Below are 19,125 nucleotides of genomic sequence, written 5' to 3' on the forward strand. Positions count from 1 at the left end.
GCTGCAACCCCAGTTATTGTGCAGTGTGAAAGGGCCCAATTGAAATAACCCAGGTCGAGCGAGCCAGCCTTTGAACCCGGGTAACGAGCGTGGTTGAACAGGGGTTTAACCCAGCTGGTGGTGCACTGAGAACGGGTAACTTGGGTCGATGCGACCCGGGTCCCGTTCACTGCATAAGAAGAGCCGTTGCTTGGAGAGGATTACATCCAATAAGCCGGGTCGGGCCGCCAGTCCGAAATTGGTCTCAGCCGGGTCGCACCCATGTACAAAAATCCCAGGTGTAACCCAGCTAGCGGTGTGAAAGGGGTATTACTGAGTGCAGCGGGTGAGTTTTACATACGATATAATCACAGTATATTCCTGATATCTGTATGATGCCCGTGTGAATCTAATCAGTGTGGTTGTATATGGATTTTCATTTAACATTATTATATTCATAGGTCTATTCTTATTACTTAAATACAGCATGTCCTGATACTATTGTATCTGCTGTTTCAGAGGTGGTGATGTGATATTCGGAAGCGCAGTGCCCCATCAGGTGTTGTTGTGCTTTGTGGGGAGGGGGATTCTTGTACTGATCCCAGATTGGACCGTGCTGCTGAGCTTACCGACACATTTACACGTGGGGAGTAATTCATCGTTTATTGATCACACCTTCATAGATTTCTTTCTTGTGTGGTTTTCGTGTGGTTAAAATATATGTTAAACCTCCGCAAACACCTAACGTGTACACACAGCTCGCTCTCATAGCTGGATTGTAAAAATAAATATTTTCAGACTGAACATTTGCAGTGTTGTTCTCCTACCTCTTGGACTTGTACTAATAGCGAGAGAAATAATTTGTCTCGGTCACCGTATACACAGCCGATGATTAATGTGCTATATAACACGGGACGGAAGAGCGACTCCTGTCTGTTATCCCAGGAGCAGCGGCCCACGTGGCCCAGTCCATGCAATCCCCACCGCGCACAATATAAGAGAGCGAATCACAGTCTCCCCGACGATTGCCGCTGTTTATTTATGTACAGTGTTTGATCGGCAGCTGCTGCTGTTCCGCGATACACAATGATTATTAGCGGTATCTGCCCTGCGACATTACAAAGTGCATTATTTATACTTTATTTATTTAAAAAAACGAAAAAACAAAACAAAAAAAAACTGTTAATAAAATGGAAAACCATTTAAAGCAGCAGTTCACACCTTGTAAGCAGGAACGTGCTGCTATGTAAAACAGCGGCGAGTATGACCACAGCCTAATACATTGCTTAGATCAGGAATGGCCAACCTGTGGCTCTCCAGCTGTTGTAAAACTACAAGTTCCAGCATGCACTGCTTCAGTTTTGCTATTAGGGAATGCTAAAACTGCTGCACGGCATGCTGGGATGTGTAGTTTCACAACAGCTGGAGAGCCACAGGTTGGCCAGGCCTGGCTTAGATAAAGGGGGTTCCGATCAATTTCGCACAGAGGAGGGCAGCGGTGCCGTGGGGTAATCTGACACGTGTGAAGGAGGCTTATCAATTCGCTAGGCACTAGTGACCGCACGGAGGCATGAGCCACTTTGTGCCCCCTGCCCCCAACGAATCATAAGCTCCTAGCCGAGGTTTGGCCCACAGAATGGCTACTTCCATAAAGCGCTATGTATGTGTGATTGGCATATCAACGGCATAGAAAGCTGTGGCCGTCGCCGCGACGAGGGAGTCACAGCTCATGAGATCAGATGCAGATACCCCCATATTGTCCTGCGACGATGTAATTCCTCCCCCACCCTGCAGATGTGAACTGGGGCTTTAATACAGAACAATAACAGGCAGGTTTGTTTGCTTTTCCTTACACCATTTTCTGTTTCATTTAAATAATGAAGACATTGTATATATTTATATATATATTAATGAGCCTGTGCAGCTAATTGTTCAGAGTCACCAGACAACCAGCGATGGACAGGTGAGGAGGGTGAGCCGATATCCACACTCAGGTTAGTGGGGGGAGGAAAGATGTTCTGAGGAGGGAGGGAGACGGAGGAATCGGGGGGGGAAGTGGATGGGTGGGAGAGCCGGTGGTCTTAGCAGGAACAGCCGCCTTCACTGACGGGAGCTTCCTGAGGCTTTTCCAGTTTAATGTCAATCACTGTAGAAAACGCGAGTTAAGGATAAAAAAAAAGTTACTTAGAACAAATGATACCGTCCGGTTACCGGAGCAGACATTTCTCACAACTATTCATAACCTAAAGCAGGATTTACTTGGTCCATATATTTTGGGCTCTGCCCCATCAACATGAATGTTACCTATTCACCAGGAACAAAGTAAACTGGACATAGTTGGCACGCCAGCGCCAGCATCCCAACACCGGTCAGAATCCCTGTGCCGACGGAAAGTATTGGGGGTGGGGGGGTGGTTAGGCTGCGGGGAGAGAGGATTAGGTTTAGGGTACTTACCAGCCGGAGTCGGTATATTATAACCACGTCGGGATTCTCAGCCCCAGCATCCCGTACCCAACCCAAGGACACATGTCACCACTTAACGTCAGCCTCTCTCTACTGCATACATCTTACTAGCAATAACTATTGCAGACAGAGGCCAGACACTGGCGCCCTCTACAGGTAGGTAAGAGAAGGATACTGTCTTCCCTGCTCTTGTCCTGTGAGCTTTCCATGCCGGGTAAAGCAGCTGCCACACGCCTGAAGAGCTGGAAGACAGAAAAACGGGTGAATATTACCGGGAAGCGAATACACCAGCTGTGTATTCCTCGCCGGCCAGTCCTGAGAGCCACTCACCTGTTTTACATTGTATCCGGCTTTGGCGCTAGTCTCGATGAACATTACATTCAGCTCCTTGGCTTTCCTCTCTCCTTCCTCGATGGACACTTGCCTGTAGGTGGGGAGACAAGACCCGGACAGTTAATGTAGAGTCCTGGGTTATCTAGAAGACCGTGGCTGGTCTCTGCCAGACGTATCAGCCATCCGATACGGGGGACAGACTCCATTTATAAAATACCTGGGGGGACAGGGGCTTGGCCCCTGAACATAAGCTCACAGCGAGTGCCAGAGGGGGGCTTTACCTTTTGTCTGCAAGATCGGTTTTATTCCCAACCAGCATGATGATAACATCGCTTCCCCTCTCCGTCCGGACGTCATCGATCCATTTTGTCGTTTGCTGGAATGAGTTCACATCTGGTGGGAACAACGAGAATTAAGCTTATTGTTCAGGTGTACAAGATCAATGGCCGCTGATGCTAACAATGGCACCCGGGGTCACCTTTCCCTGTAAGATCGGGGCAAGGGGGATCTTTCATGGGGTTCCTGGTATATGCACTGCAATGCCGGGGACTTATAGAATAAGACAACATATTACATATCTAGAGATACACACGTTGTCTCAGGACATACCCAGGCAGCTAAAGTTCATGTAAAGGATACCAGCAAACTAATACATCCCCCTACCATCAGCTGGGAACCAATGACTGATTAGCCTGTGTGTAGATGCTGTATTGCTCCCAGTGTATCCTGAATAATTGCTCTATTGATTATTTCATATCCGTTCTGTGAATGTTGTATAAGTCAGGTATATTCTGCTTGTACTGCACTGCGACTACACCGTGTACCACCACAGTTATATTCTAAGCCTGTGACTGTGGCATACTACACCATTGCTACATTACAATCACATGGCTGCAGATTTTATTTAATAGGGCTCTGCGTTAAAATGCGGGTGTTGCAGAAGCGGGTGTGCCCGTGCCCCTCCCACTTTATGCCAACTGGAGAAAGGAGACTGATTCAGCAGAACTAGGTGGAAATTGGGGGAATATATAAACCGTCGCTTGTTAAGCACCCTCTACAGGTGACATCACAGCAGCTTGACTGGCTGTAACAATACGATCTATTGAACCCTACAGCATATGAGCAGCCAAGTAAATCCGGATACCTTCCTGGTCATAGCATATCATTTACTGACGGCACATTTACAATAGGGTTCAATGTACAAGGTCGCAGCCGTTCACGCTGCGGTGATGACGGATCAGGCGGACTTTGTAGTGTATAGTCACCTATCAGTATGGGCCCTTAAGAATAACTTCTACCTCTATTATTGGGGTACTACAGTCTCAGAGGGACAATTCCTCCAAAAATAACTTATAACTACGGGACCTGAGCCTTCATTAAGAACCAGGAGCTTCCGCCCCTAGTGGGACCTTTACACAGCCTGCCTGACCCGGTATTCCTGCAGCAGAGTATCTTACATTGACTGGAAACCAGTGCAACGCCAAGCAGACCATGCGTGACAGTGCGACATGCAGATACAAGGCACAGGGAAGCCAGCGGCACAGAGAGCAAGCACACGCAACATGCACACACTGTACAGTGCTCTCCACTTATAACGGACCATGGCTGGAAAACGGACAGCTTCTTCTAACTTGCACGCAGCGCTGGCAGCCATCTTGTGGCTTACTCTTCAGTGATGACACTGGTTCGGCCCAGAAAATGGCTGCCCCCCCCCTGCTGTGTGACAGAAAAAAAAGATATAACTCTGGATGCTGTAACATGTAAATGACCAGAAGCCACAGACATGAGAGGATCTGGCAGGGGCCTGAGCCGCTGTGTGTGACTGGCGGATGGAAGGATTCTCCACAGGCTGCAAATGTACTTTAATCTGGGTTTTCACAACCAACAGTTAGTAAGGGACATGTCGGTTATATGGCGGAAATTTCGGCCCAAGGCGCACACGTATGATGCAGGGTATTGCACGGTTACACAGCAGCCATAGCGCACACCTTAAATATGATGCTTTTAAACAAGAATACGTGTTTTTGAGGTTATTGGCGGGACGGTTTCTGTGCAACACCCCCTAAGGAATACTTACCGCCACCGGCAGTCTCACGCCACCTTGCTAATAGCTTTACTTTCTCAGGCAATTGTGCTTATATGGTATAATTATGTGACATGCTCTATTACAAAGGCCTGACAAGCTCAGTTTCAATGTGTGTGAGCGTCTGCGCACTAATAAAATTTTGTATAATAAAGAGCCTACTGAAAATTGACTACAGTACATATCGCACTATAGCGTACACAATTACGGTGTAGATCAAGGGGGAAGCTATTTTTAGATGCACTCAAGACTTCCTGTCAATAAAAATCTACTTAAAAGGCCGACTGCACACGACCAAAGCTTGCACTCAGCAGTACGGGCCTGTACGCTGCTTGTGGTGGCCAGTCATTGCTACGAGCCGTTTAAAGGCAAGCTTAGGCAGTCAGCGGATGACATTACCGATGTGGTGGGGGACCAAATCCCAGCACGATGGGTCCTGTAGTCCCGCAGCCAGGGGGGAGTCGGCGTTTGGATGGAGAATGGGGCACACTATAGTGATGTAAGGTGACTGAGATCTAATAGACTTAGGCCAAGTGTAATATTTAAAAGAAATTTCACCAAGAACGTGTCGTAAAACTCACTTTATTTATATTACATAGGATTACTCAGAACCAGCGTGTGATAAAGATATTTAGTGCAGGGGCATAGCCCAGAGTCCGTTATAAACAGGTCGGCACTGCAGTGACGACTACCAGACGACATTATAGGAAAGTCAAAGACGTTCTCGTCCACACTCACTTGTGATATCATAAACAACAACTGCCACAGTGGAGTCTCGAATGTAGCTAGGGATCAAACTCCTGAACCGCTCCTGACCTGCCGTGTCCCACAACTGCAGCCGGACCTAACGTGGGGCGAACCGCCGGCACAGCAGAAGGGGGTGGGGTGGGGGGTAGGGGTGGGAGAGAGAAGATAAAACACACCGTCAAAAAAGATTTGCCTGCTGGAGATACCTACTTGTAATATCGTAAACTACTACGGCGGCGGCAGAATCGCGGATGTAGCTGGGGATCAGGCTGCGGAATCGTTCCTGTCCCGCCGTATCCCAGAGTTGCAATCTGATCTGCGGGATGGAGAACAATCAAACAGACGGAAACAGTAACAGGAAGCCATGGCGGGAGCAGGGGGAAGAGCCAGTTCCTCCTGTACGGCAATGAGAGAGAGTGAGGTTACCTCTCCTCATCCATACCCCGAGGACCCACAAACAAAAGGGTCAATTCAACTAGGGGTGACTGCGGGCGTTGCCCGCGATGCACCGCGGCAACGGCACCCTAAATCGCATATTTTAGTTTGCAGCCTATAGAGGCAAGTATTGAAAGAGGCGATTAGGAGCTACTGTAAGTGCAGCAAGAGCACATTACATTACCGCACAAACTGAATTGCTCCCGCAATCTAATAACATTCACAAATATATACGTGAAAGTTCCCAAACCTGGCAGAACAGGGTATAACCCACATTGTACCTACTATTGCATACTGACAACACTGGAGGCGTGCAGATTGGCGCTAAAGAGGTGTGGCCATGTAACAGAGGGGTGTGACCACATCACGCAGGGCGCTGCCATGTCCTCAGCTACATGCTTAGGTATTTCAGTGCTAAACTGACCCTTCTACCTCTCCAAAAGGCCTCCTATGACATCATGGCTGAACGTGACAGTGACAGGTTCCTGCAGAACCCATTCGCCATTGTAGCAGTGGACAAACATACCTCCCAACTGCCCGCCAATCAGAGCAATTCACTCCCAATCGTGACAGATTGCATCAGACAGGGAGCTAATACTCAGGTACTTATTTGTGAATAGTGTTCATATCTGTGACCAAGGGGGAAGACATTTCCCTGCGCACGGCAGACTTCCTGTCAGTTATCATAGTAAAGGAAACTGCAGCCGGAACCCCTTCAGCCCACAACAGCCGATAAGAGTGCAATATGTTCCGCAGCAAATGTATATACGTGGCGTGGGAACTTTTACACATACATCTGTGAATATCATCAGGTCCTTTATGCAAACCAATTTGATTTTAGGCTTAGTGGTCCTTTAGTGTTACGTTTATGGCATGAAGCCTCTTGGAACACTATATGAATAGAGGTTCCTTATTACAGGAAACCGTCAGCCAGCAGTAAAATGCTCCCTCCTAATTCATCTGCCATATTGATAGGGACGGTCGCTAATGGTAAAGTTTTATTCCTCATGTTTCCTTTCTTTCTCTCTATACAGTTTGCAGATTGTATAGAATATGAATTATTTAATCCATATTTTCAGAGGCCTTGATACAGGATAAAGCACAGAATGTTTATGGTGTATATTCAGAAGTGTGAAGTATTGCCGTCTATCGCAGGAGACTCTGGACAATTAAATACTTACTGTTCGGTCCTCTAGATACATAGTTTTTGATAAGAAGTCTATACCAATTGTTGCCTGCAAAGGAAATAAAAACGGGTTTAAAAATAAACAGCAACAAAAAACACAAAATCCCCACAACCCCAGCTGTATTTAGTTATCCCAGCAATAATCCTGTAACTCTTCACAGAGAACTGAAATAATGGTTTTCATGGACAAATCTTCAGGTTCAGTCTTCCCCCTGGATATGCGACATATTAGGGACACGCGGCAAAGTGCCGGAAATACCTTGTACGTCAGATTGTTAAAGGAGAAGTGTACAGGATCTGTGTCAGCTGTACAGTATATCAGATACACCACAGCGCTAATCTGTAAGGACATGGGGGGCTCCCTATAGATCAGTGACCATACACAGGGATGTAGTGACTGCAGCAATAGGTACATAATGTATATACATCCCCCCAGCAATCATTACCTGATCTGTACATGGGGGGCTCGCTATAGATCAGTGACCATACACAGGGATGTAGTGACTGCAGCAATAGGTACATAATGTATATACATCCCCCCAGCAATCATTACCTGATCTGTACATGGGGGGCTCGCTATAGATCAGTGACCATACACAGGGATGTAGTGACTGCAGCAATAGGTACATAATGTATATACATCCCCCCAGCAATCATTACCTGATCTGAGGAGGACAGAAAACGTGGTAACTGGTGGGTGGGGAGATGCTATGATGGAGTGCTGGGGGTGGGGAGATGCTATGATGGAGTGCTGGGTGGGGAGATGCTATGATGGAGTGCTGGGGGTGGGGAGATGCTATGATGGAGTGCTGGGTGGGGAGATGCTATGATGGAGTGCTGGGGGGAGAGATGCTATGATGGAGTGCTGGGGGTGGGGAGATGCTATGATGGAGTGCTGGGGGTGGGGGGATTACCTGGTACGTGTTGTCGAAGCTGTCGTACATGAATCTTGTGATTAGGGAGGTCTTTCCAACTGAAAGAGAGTAAGGACAGGAATTATTCAACTTTGCACTACATACACTGGCCTATGTGCACTCCTAACATACAATAACTGTACAGCATACACTGGTCCATGTGCACTCCTAACATACAATAACTGTACTGCATACACTGGTCCATGTGCACTCCTAACATACAATAACTGTACAGCATACACTGGTCCATGTGCACCACTAACATACAATAACTGTACTGCATACACTGGTCCATGTGCACTCCTAACATACAATAACTGTACTGCATACACTGGTCCATGTGCACTCCTAACATACAATAACTGTACTGCATACACTGGTCCATGTGCACTCCTAACATACAATAACTGTACAGCATACACTGGTCCATGTGCACCACTAACATACAATAACTGTACTGCATACACTGGTCCATGTGCACTCCTAACATACAATAACTGTACAGCATACACTGGTCCATGTGCACCACTAACATACAATAACTATACAGCATACACTGGTCCATGTGCACCGCTAACATACAATAACTATACAGCATACACTGGTCCATGTGCACCACTAACATACAATAACTATACAGCATACACTGGTCCATGTGCACCACTAACATACAATAACTGTACAGCATACACTGGTCCATGTGCACCACTAACATACAATAACTGTACTGCATACACTGGTCCATGTGCACCACTAACATACAATAACTGTACAGCATACACTGGTCCATGTGCACTCCTAACATACAATAACTGTACTGCATACACTGGTCCATGTGCACCACTAACATACAATAACTGTACAGCAAACACTGGTCCATGTGCACTCCTAACATACAATAACTGTACTGCATACACTGGTCCATGTGCACTCCTAACATACAATAACTGTACTGCATACACTGGTCCATGTGCACCGCTAACATACAATAACTGTACTGCATACACTGGTCCATGTGCACCGCTAACATACAATAACTGTACAGCATACACTGGTCCATGTGCACCACTAACATACAATAACTGTACTGCATACACTGGTCCATGTGCACCACTAACATACAATAACTGTACAGCATACACTGGTCCATGTGCACCGCTAACATACAATAACTGTACAGCATACACTGGTCCATGTGCACCACTAACATACAATAACTATACAGCATACACTGGTCCATGTGCACTCCTAACATACAATAACTGTATAGCATACGCTGGTTTGTGTGCACCTCTAACATACAGAATAGATCAGTCCATACACACTACTGGCATGTACACACCAGGTATATCACGGGTGGAGCGGTGTCTGTATAGAACAATTACAAAAGGGCTGTTAAGACACATTGGGGGCGATTCAATTGTGTTTTGGGCGCCCCACAGAGCAATTAAATTGTTGCCTCGTGTGGGCGCATGCCGCGTGTGCGTGCCCAAAAGCTTGGGGTTTAGCCGCGTATGACAACTAGCCCTGTCTAAACCCCCATTTAGATGCCCAAGCAGCAGACTTATCACACATTTCTGCTCGCATAATCAGGAGGCTGCGTCTAACCGCGTCTATGCGCGCCCAAACGGATCTACAATTGAATTGCTCCGTTGGGCGCCCATTTGTTCAGGTGCCCTATAAAACAACTGGATCGCCCCCACTAAGAGGATCACTTGGCTCAGGGTTAGATCAGAGCGAAGTGGACCATTCTCTGCCCCAAACACATTCAGGGCACCAGCGTAAGCTGAGAACAGGACATCGCCACCATGTAATGGGACATGGCCATGCTGGGTCCTGTAGTTCCACATTAGCTACAGAACCACGTAATGCCTGTTGTAAACACGTGGTGCAGATATAGGCAGATAAACTTGGCCCTCTAGTGGACTAGTGTGGAGGAGATATATAAATATTCAATGGTTCTCCACCATCGCTGCCAAAGAGAGTCACTTTTTGGTTTTTCCAGCCTGACGCCGGGACACGTAACCTAACTCTGCCTCACGAGGCGACTAGCGAACCCCTATCCCGTCAGGGGGGAGGGAAAACTAACCACCAGGGACAAACCAATTGCTCTAAGGGGGTGAGGATGTGCTTACCATCACCATGAAACTTATTTATGTTCATTCTCGCATCCCTATTGGGGCGTAAAAGTAAACTGGAGAGTTTCAAACCTCAATTGTTGAGAATTAGTACTCTAGTCCTAGCCGCGAAGGAATATAATTGGTCCGGCCATTATATAAACTATAGGAGAAAAAAAAATGAGGTTGAGAAGACATCACTGCCCAAACAGACAGTAAGTCCCCGATTCCGGCATTGTACAGGCTGTGTATCACATTAGATCCTGTACCAGATCAGATATACACGGGCCCCTATCAGATCCCTAATCAGCCGTGTAACAAAGGCACCTCGTGAGTGAATAAGCAATAATAGGCACCTGTGTAAATAGGAGACCGGCTGACATTGGCCTCCATAAGAGCGGAGCGACTCCTGGCGCAGCACGGAAAGGTACACAGCACAGATCTGTAATCTTCTCTGCCACGTGTCTGCCTGGCTGAGGTGCCAGGTGATTAAATATCAAAGCCGCAGTGCCCAGGTGCCAGCTCTCACTGCTGCCAAGCAGGGGTGAGAGGATGGGCCTCCTGCGTACAGCTCCTAGGTACAGCTGTGCTAATGAGAGCATACAGGGCCTTGGTCAGGGGTCTGCACTTAAATTCGTCCGTCCAGGGTCAACACACAAAACCTTCACCGCCCAACGCTAGTTCCCTAAGCTCTGGAGAAGTCTCTTCTGCATTCCAGGAGGAGATGGAACACGATCAATGCCCGCAAACTGGTGAGATGATGAGCACACTGTGCTGCTATGTGTCTCTGGATGAGGCCTGATGCTTGTCTCTCCCATGAGTACAAGTAGCAAAGATCTTCCACTCGGCAAGGTTTCATTACTACTACGGCGCTAGACACTGGACGACCAACATGTGGGCCTAGAGTGGGGGAAGTGCAGGGCCAACAGTTCTTTCTGGTTGTGGATAGGTACACATGGGCCAGTTATGGCCAAGGAGCCCCAGAGGTCTCCTCTATGGCAGTGTTCTCCCCAGGCTGTATTTTGTGGGTGCATCACCCGGCAGAACCAACCTACCGCCCCTGTACAACTTACTGCCCGGCATTCCCTCCCGCCCCAATGTGCCGCATCCCCTGTTACCCGGTCACTCTTGACGTGTCCTTGTTGCCACGGATGCCGGGTGCGACTCAGAGCTGTGCCGACGTCACATCTCAGTCAGTCAGTCTGGCATCTGTGTCCTCCGGCAATAAGGACACGTTAGTGAGGGTTCTGGACATCGGGACGTGGCGCATTGGGGCAGGAGGGAGTTGCATTGGTTCATTAACTGGTAGGTTACTGAGCCAGTTCTTTCTCCAGTAATAGAACATCTGATACATCCTCTCCACCCCCAATATATACTGTAATCTGCATATAATGGGAGGAGCAGCCAGTAATAGTACATCTGATACATCCTCTCCACCCCCAATATATACTGTAATCTGCATATAATGGGAGGAGCAGCCAGTAATAGTACATCTGATACATCCTCTCCATCCCCGATATATACTGTAATCTGCATATAATGGGAGGAGCAGCCAGTAATAGTACATCTGATACATCCTCTCCACCCCCGATATATACTGTAACCTGCATATAATGGGAGGAGCAGCCAGTAATAGTACATCTGATACATCCTCTCCATCCCCAATATATACTGTAATCTGCATATAATGGGAGGAGCAACCAGCAATAGTACATCTGATACATCCTCTCCACCCCCCAATATATACTGTAATCTGCATATAATGGGAGGAGCAGCCAGTAATAGTACATCTGATACATCCTCTCCACCCCCGATATATACTGTAACCTGCATATAATGGGAGGAGCAGCCAGTAATAGTACATCTGATACATCCTCTCCACCCCCAATATATACTGTAATCTGCATATAATGGGAGGAGCAGCCAGTAATAGTACATCTGATACATCCTCTCCACCCCCAATATATACTGTAATCTGCATATAATGGGAGGAGCAGCCAGTAATAGTACATCTGATACATCCTCTCCACCCCCAATATATACTGTAATCTGCATATAATGGGAGGAGCAGCCAGTAATAGTACATCTGATACATCCTCTCCATCCCCAATATATACTGTAATCTGCATATAATGGGAGGAGCAGCCAGTAATAGTACATCTGATACATCCTCTCCATCCCCAATATATACTGTAATCTGCATATAATGGGAGGAGCAGCCAGTAATAGTACATCTGATACATCCTCTCCACCCCCCAATATATACTGTAATCTGCATATAATGGGAGGAGCAGCCAGTAATAGTACATCTGATACATCCTCTCCACCCCCGATATATACTGTAACCTGCATATAATGGGAGGAGCAGCCAGTAATAGTACATCTGATACATCCTCTCCACCCCCAATATATAGTGTAATCTGCATATAATGGGAGGAGCAGCCAGTAATAGTACATCTGATACATCCTCTCCTCCCCCAAAATATACTGTAATCTGCATATAATGGGAGGAGCAGCCAGTAATAGTACATCTGATACATCCTCTCCATCCCCAATATATAGTGTAATCTGCATATAATGGGAGGAGCAGCCAGTAATAGTACATCTGATACATCCTCTCCACCCCCAATATATACTGTAATCTGCATATAATGGGAGGAGCAGCCAGTAATAGTACATCTGATACATCCTCTCCACCCCCAATATATACTGTAATCTGCACATAATGGGAGGAGCAGCCAGTAATAGTACATCTGATACATCCTCTCCACCCCCAATATATACTGTAATCTGCATATAATGGGAGGAGCAGCCAGTAATAGTACATCTGATACATCCTCTCCACCCCCAATATATACTGTAATCTGCATATAATGGGAGGAGCAGCCAGTAATAGTACATCTGATACATCCTCTCCACCCCCAATATATACTGTAATCTGCATATAATGGGAGGAGCAGCCAGTAATAGTACATCTGATACATCCTCTCCACCCCCAATATATACTGTAATCTGCATATAATGGGAGGAGCAGCCAGTAATAGTACATCTGATACATCCTCTCCACCCCCCAATATATACTGTAATCTGCATATAATGGGAGGAGCAGCCAGTAATAGTACATCTGATACATCCTCTCCACCCCCAATATATACTGTAATCTGCATATAATGGGAGGAGCAGCCAGTAATAGTACATCTGATACATCCTCTCCTCCCCCAATATATACTGTAACCTGCATATAATGGGAGGAGCAGCCAGTAATAGTACATCTGATACATCCTCTCCATCCCCAATATATAGTGTAATCTGCATATAATGGGAGGAGCAGCCAGTAATAGTACATCTAATACATCCTCTCCATCCCCAATATATACTGTAATCTGCACATAATGGGAGGAGCAGCCAGTAATAGTACATCTGATACATCCTCTCCACCCCCCAATATATACTGTAATCTGCATATAATGGGAGGAGCAGCCAGTAATAGTACATCTGATACATCCTCTCCACCCCCAATATATACTGTAATCTGCACATAATGGGAGGAGCAGCCAGTAATAGTACATCTGATACATCCTCTCCATCCCCAATATATACTGTAATCTGCATATAATGGGAGGAGCAGCCAGTAATAGTACATCTGATACATCCTCTCCACCCCCAATATATACTGTAATCTGCATATAATGGGAGGAGCAGCCAGTAATAGTACATCTGATACATCCTCTCCATCCCCAATATATACTGTAATCTGCATATAATGGGAGGAGCAGCCAGTAATAGTACATCTGATACATCCTCTCCATCCCCAATATATACTGTAATCTGCATATAATGGGAGGAGCAGCCAGTAATAGTACATCTGATACATCCTCTCCACCCCCAATATATACTGTAATCTGCATATAATGGGAGGAGCAGCCAGTAATAGTACATCTGATACATCCTCTCCTCCCCCAATATATACTGTAATCTGCATATAATGGGAGGAGCAGCCAGTAATAGTACATCTGATACATCCTCTCCTCCCCCAATATATACTGTAACCTGCATATAATGGGAGGAGCAGCCAGTAATAGTACATCTGATACATCCTCTCCTCCCCCAATATATACTGTAATCTGCATATAATGGGAGGAGCAGCCAGTAATAGTACATCTGATACATCCTCTCCATCCCCAATATATACTGTAATCTGCATATAATGGGAGGAGCAGCCAGTAATAGTACATCTGATACATCCTCTCCTCCCCCAATATATACTGTAATCTGCATATAATGGGAGGAGCAGCCAGTAATAGTACATCTGATACATCCTCTCCACCCCCAATATATACTGTAATCTGCATATAATGGGAGGAGCAGCCAGTAATAGTACATCTGATACATCCTCTCCACCCCCAATATATACTGTAATCTGCATATAATGGGAGGAGCAGCCAGTAATAGTACATCTGATACATCCTCTCCACCCCCAATATATACTGTAATCTGCATATAATGGGAGGAGCAGCCAGTAATAGTACATCTGATACATCCTCTCCACCCCCAATATATAGTGTAATCTGCATATAATGGGAGGAGCAGCCAGTAATAGTACATCTGATACATCCTCTCCACCCCCAATATATAGTGTAACCTGCATATAATGGGAGGAGCAGCCAGTAATAGTACATCTGATACATCCTCTCCATCCCCAATATATGCTGTAATCTGCATATAATGGGAGGAGCAGCCAGTAATAGTACATCTGATACATCCTCTCCTCCCCCAATATATACTGTAATCTGCATATAATGGGAGGAGCAGCCAGTAATAGTACATCTGATACATCCTCTCCTCCCCCAATATATACTGTAATCTGCATATAATGGGAGGAGCAGCCAGTAATAGTACATCTGATACATCCTCTCCTCCCCCAATATATACTGTAATCTGCATATAATGGGAGGAGCAGCCAGTAATAGTACATCTGATACATCCTCTCCACCCCCAATATATACTGTAATCTGCATATAATGGGAGGAGCAGCCAGTAATAGTACATCTGATACATCCTCTCCACCCCCAATATATACTGTAATCTGCATATAATGGGAGGAGCAGCCAGTAATAGTACATCTGATACATCCTCTCCACCCCCAATATATACTGTAATCTGCATATAATGGGAGGAGCAGCCAGTAATAGTACATCTGATACATCCTCTCCACCCCCAATATATAGTGTAATCTGCATATAATGGGAGGAGCAGCCAGTAATAGTACATCTGATACATCCTCTCCACCCCCAATATATAGTGTAACCTGCATATAATGGGAGGAGCAGCCAGTAATAGTACATCTGATACATCCTCTCCATCCCCAATATATGCTGTAATCTGCATATAATGGGAGGAGCAGCCAGTAATAGTACATCTGATACATCCTCTCCTCCCCCAATATATACTGTAATCTGCATATAATGGGAGGAGCAGCCAGTAATAGTACATCTGATACATCCTCTCCATCCCCAATATATGCTGTAATCTGCATATAATGGGAGGAGCAGCCAGTAATGGAGTCAATGCATTAGTGCATTTCCAAGAGGTACAGCAACTATCTGCTCCTAAACAAGCATTAGCCCATGGATATGACACATTCTATGCCTGACACTCCACAGACCCACAGGGACGGGTCAGCTGCTGCAGATGGGACCTATTCCACCTCCTGAATTAGCTAGGAGAGGATATGCAAAGGACAATCAAATAGTTTAGATACTCTATTTGAGGGGGAATTCAATTAGTCCAAAGTGTCCAGGAACGATTCAATTGTTTGTGCTGCAGGGCGCGAGTGCCCATCATTACGTCATTGCAGCGTATAGGGGCCGAGGAGAGTGTCCCAAGTTGAGATTATAAGGTCAGGATTTAAAACATTTTATTATTGCGAAGACCCCCCCCCCCCCCCCCGGCTACTTCTTGATGCCACCCGGCTGTAAAGGTTTTCTGGGGAGAACACTGTCTGGTAAGAGGTAAGTCTGAGTAGTGGGGACACCAGACGTATCTGAAGGCAACACTCTCCATATGTGCCGCAGGTATCAGAGGTACAACTGGTTCCTTACCTGCTGGTGCTCCCAAACCTGGCTACACCCACGCCATCTCATCTTATCATCACTGTGTCATCCTAAATCTCCATTCCCCCATCCCGACCCGAAAATAGATGTAATCGGCGATTGTGGGATTTTATACATGTTGTATTTCCCCGATCCATCCATGGATAAACGTCACCACGCGTGGAGGGTACAGTAACTACCACAGATAACATGTAAACAGAACACATACTAACGGGCAGAGGAGGAAAGGGAATCCTACATCAGATGAGCAAATCACCAATAGAGGAGGGGTCTGACTTCCAGCAAGTGTGAAACCAGCCAACACCACCCATGTCCAAGATAGGGCACACCGGCTAGGCATGGCCCCGTAACGCCCATATACAAGAGTCTATGCCTGGAGAACCTGTGCCAGCAGCACACGGGGGGAAGTGAGAATATTTTCTCTCACACTACAAATGTCATATGCGCTAATGAAAACAGAACTGAACTTGTCAATTTTTTTTGCTAGAGAATATAAAGGCTCTTCCCCATTGTGCTTATTGCAGATAATGGTGCCAGTTACCAGTCTAACGTAACCATCTATAACGCAGCCGAGGGGAACATAGCCAGGCCAATTAGACTGACCCCTGCCCTCTGACCACAATAACCAGTGGTGGCGCAGGTTCATTAGTAAGGCCGTCTCGTTTTAACAAGAGCGAGATGAGGAGGTCGCAGTACATGACCGACCGTGAGCAGACAGATCAGTGATGGAGGAAACATCTTCTCCGCAGCTCAGAGGATTGAGAACATATTACATTATTCTAGGGGGTATATTTACTAAAGTGCGGGTTTATAGAAGTGGAGATGTTGTCCATAGCAACCAATCACATTCTAGCTATTATCTTCTACAAGGTGCTAGATAAATAAGTAGAATCTGATTGGTTGCTATGGTCAACATCTCCACTTCTAAAAACTCACTCTCGCGCCCGGCTCACCTTCGTTCGGTATGCCGGGGGTCGGGCTCCTGGCGTAGGGATAATGATAGGCGCCGACGCCTATCGTTAGTCCCCTGTCGGGATTAGACAGTTGGGAAGCCGGCAGGTCGGCATGTCGACCGTCTGTTTCCTGACTACATCCTAGTGACATAGCTTATTATTGATGACCAGTGATGTCAGAGTGACAACGGTAAGGATATCGTTCATATGTTTGACCACCTTGTGTATTCTACATAGTATATAGTGTGCCCCATACAGTGTTATAAGGATATTAGCAGTCACCTTGGAGACTTACGATATCCTTATTAACATGGATCAAACCAAGATAGAGTTATCCTACAGGACCCGGAGCTGATGGGGTTAATCTGTGTGTACTGTAAAGCAGATTTATATGTTTTGTATTCATTTATATGCTGATGGTATTTCAATGTACATGTGGCTCTAGAATTTCTCATGTGTTCATCCTGGGTTTAGTAAAACGCATAAGGGCGGCATAGCTTCTATTTATGGCACACAAGCGATTAGGAAACATCAAACACCAGTACAGAACAAGCTGCGCAGGATTTACCGCTAATAAGTTCCTGATATACTGTACATCAGACAGGACATGGAGCAGGCCCACAGCTATATACCTTAATACCTGGAGTATAAGTCAGGCCCAGAGCTATATACCTTAATACCTGGAGTGTAAGTCAGGCCCAGAGCTATATACCTTAATACCTGGAGTGTAAGTCAGGCCCACAGCTATATACCATAATACCTGGAGTATAAGTCAGGCCCACAGCTATATACCTTAATACCTGGAGTATAAGTGAGGCCCACAGCTATATACCTTAATACCTGGAGTATAAGTCAGGCCCACAGCTATATACCATAATACCTGGAGGATAAGTCAGACCCACAGCTTTATACCATAATACCTGGAGTGTAAGTCAGACCCACAGCTATATACCATAATACCTGGAGTGTAAGTCAGGCTCACAGCTATATACCATAATACCTGGAGGATAAGTCAGACCCACAGCTTTATACCATAATACCTGGAGTGTAAGTCAGACCCACAGCTATATACCATAATACCTGGAGTGTAAGTCAGGCTCACAGCTATATACCATAATACCTGGAGTATAGTCAGGCCCACAGCTATATACCTTAATACCTGGAGTATAAGTCAGGCCCACAGCTATATACCTTAATACCTGTAGGATAAGTCAGGCCCACAGCTATATACCATAATACCTGGAGTATAAGTCAGGCTCACAGCTATATACCATAATACCTGGAGTGTAAGTCAGGCCCACAGCTATATACCATAATACCTGGAGTGTAAGTCAGGCCCACAGCTATATACCATAATACCTGGAGTGTAAGTCAGGCTCATAGCTATATACCATAATACCTGGAGTATAAGTCAGGATCACAGCTATATACCATAATACCTGGAGTGTAAGGCAGGCTCACAGCTATATACCATAATACCTGGAGTATAAGGCAGGCTCACAGCTATATACCATAATACCTGGAGTATAAGGCAGGCTCACAGCTATATACCATAATACCTGGAGTATAAGTCAGGCCCACAGCTATATACCATAATACCTGGAGTGTAAGTCAGGCCCACAGCTATATACCATAATACCTGGAGTGTAAGTCAGGCTCACAGCCATATACCATAATACCTGGAGTGTAAGTCAGGATCACAGCTATATACCATAATACCTGGAGTATAAGTCAAGATCACAGCTATATACCATAATACCTGGAGTATAAGTCAGGCTCACAGCTGTATACCATAATAGCTG

At 45.9% G+C, this 19,125-nt stretch overlaps 1 protein-coding gene across 2 annotated transcripts in view; it reads right to left on the minus strand.

Annotated features, from left to right (window-relative positions):
- Positions 1-1,091: 1,091 nt before the first annotated feature.
- RAB6A (RAB6A, member RAS oncogene family) overlaps positions 1,092-19,125 on the minus strand; it is a 46,456-nt gene continuing 28,422 nt past the window's right edge. Inside the window, exons 2-8 of one of the 2 annotated variants that reach the window (XM_088462456.1) lie at positions 8,141-8,199; positions 7,222-7,275; positions 5,816-5,921; positions 3,057-3,168; positions 2,773-2,866; positions 2,618-2,684; positions 1,092-2,125 (exon numbers count right to left, since the gene is read on the minus strand). In XM_088462456.1, the coding sequence (XP_088318582.1) occupies positions 2,061-2,125; positions 2,618-2,684; positions 2,773-2,866; positions 3,057-3,168; positions 5,816-5,921; positions 7,222-7,275; positions 8,141-8,199 (557 nt within the window). In that variant the 3' untranslated portion in view covers positions 1,092-2,060. Of the gene's footprint in view, positions 2,126-2,617; positions 2,685-2,772; positions 2,867-3,056; positions 3,169-5,596; positions 5,703-5,815; positions 5,922-7,221; positions 7,276-8,140; positions 8,200-19,125 lie in introns of both variants that reach the window. The other variant, XM_088462455.1, reaches the window with a different exon arrangement.

The sequence above is a fragment of the Taudactylus pleione genome, unplaced genomic scaffold, assembly GCF_031769625.1.
Source record: "Taudactylus pleione unplaced genomic scaffold, aTauple2 ptg001248l, whole genome shotgun sequence".
NCBI classification, from domain to species: Eukaryota; Metazoa; Chordata; class Amphibia; order Anura; family Myobatrachidae; genus Taudactylus; species Taudactylus pleione.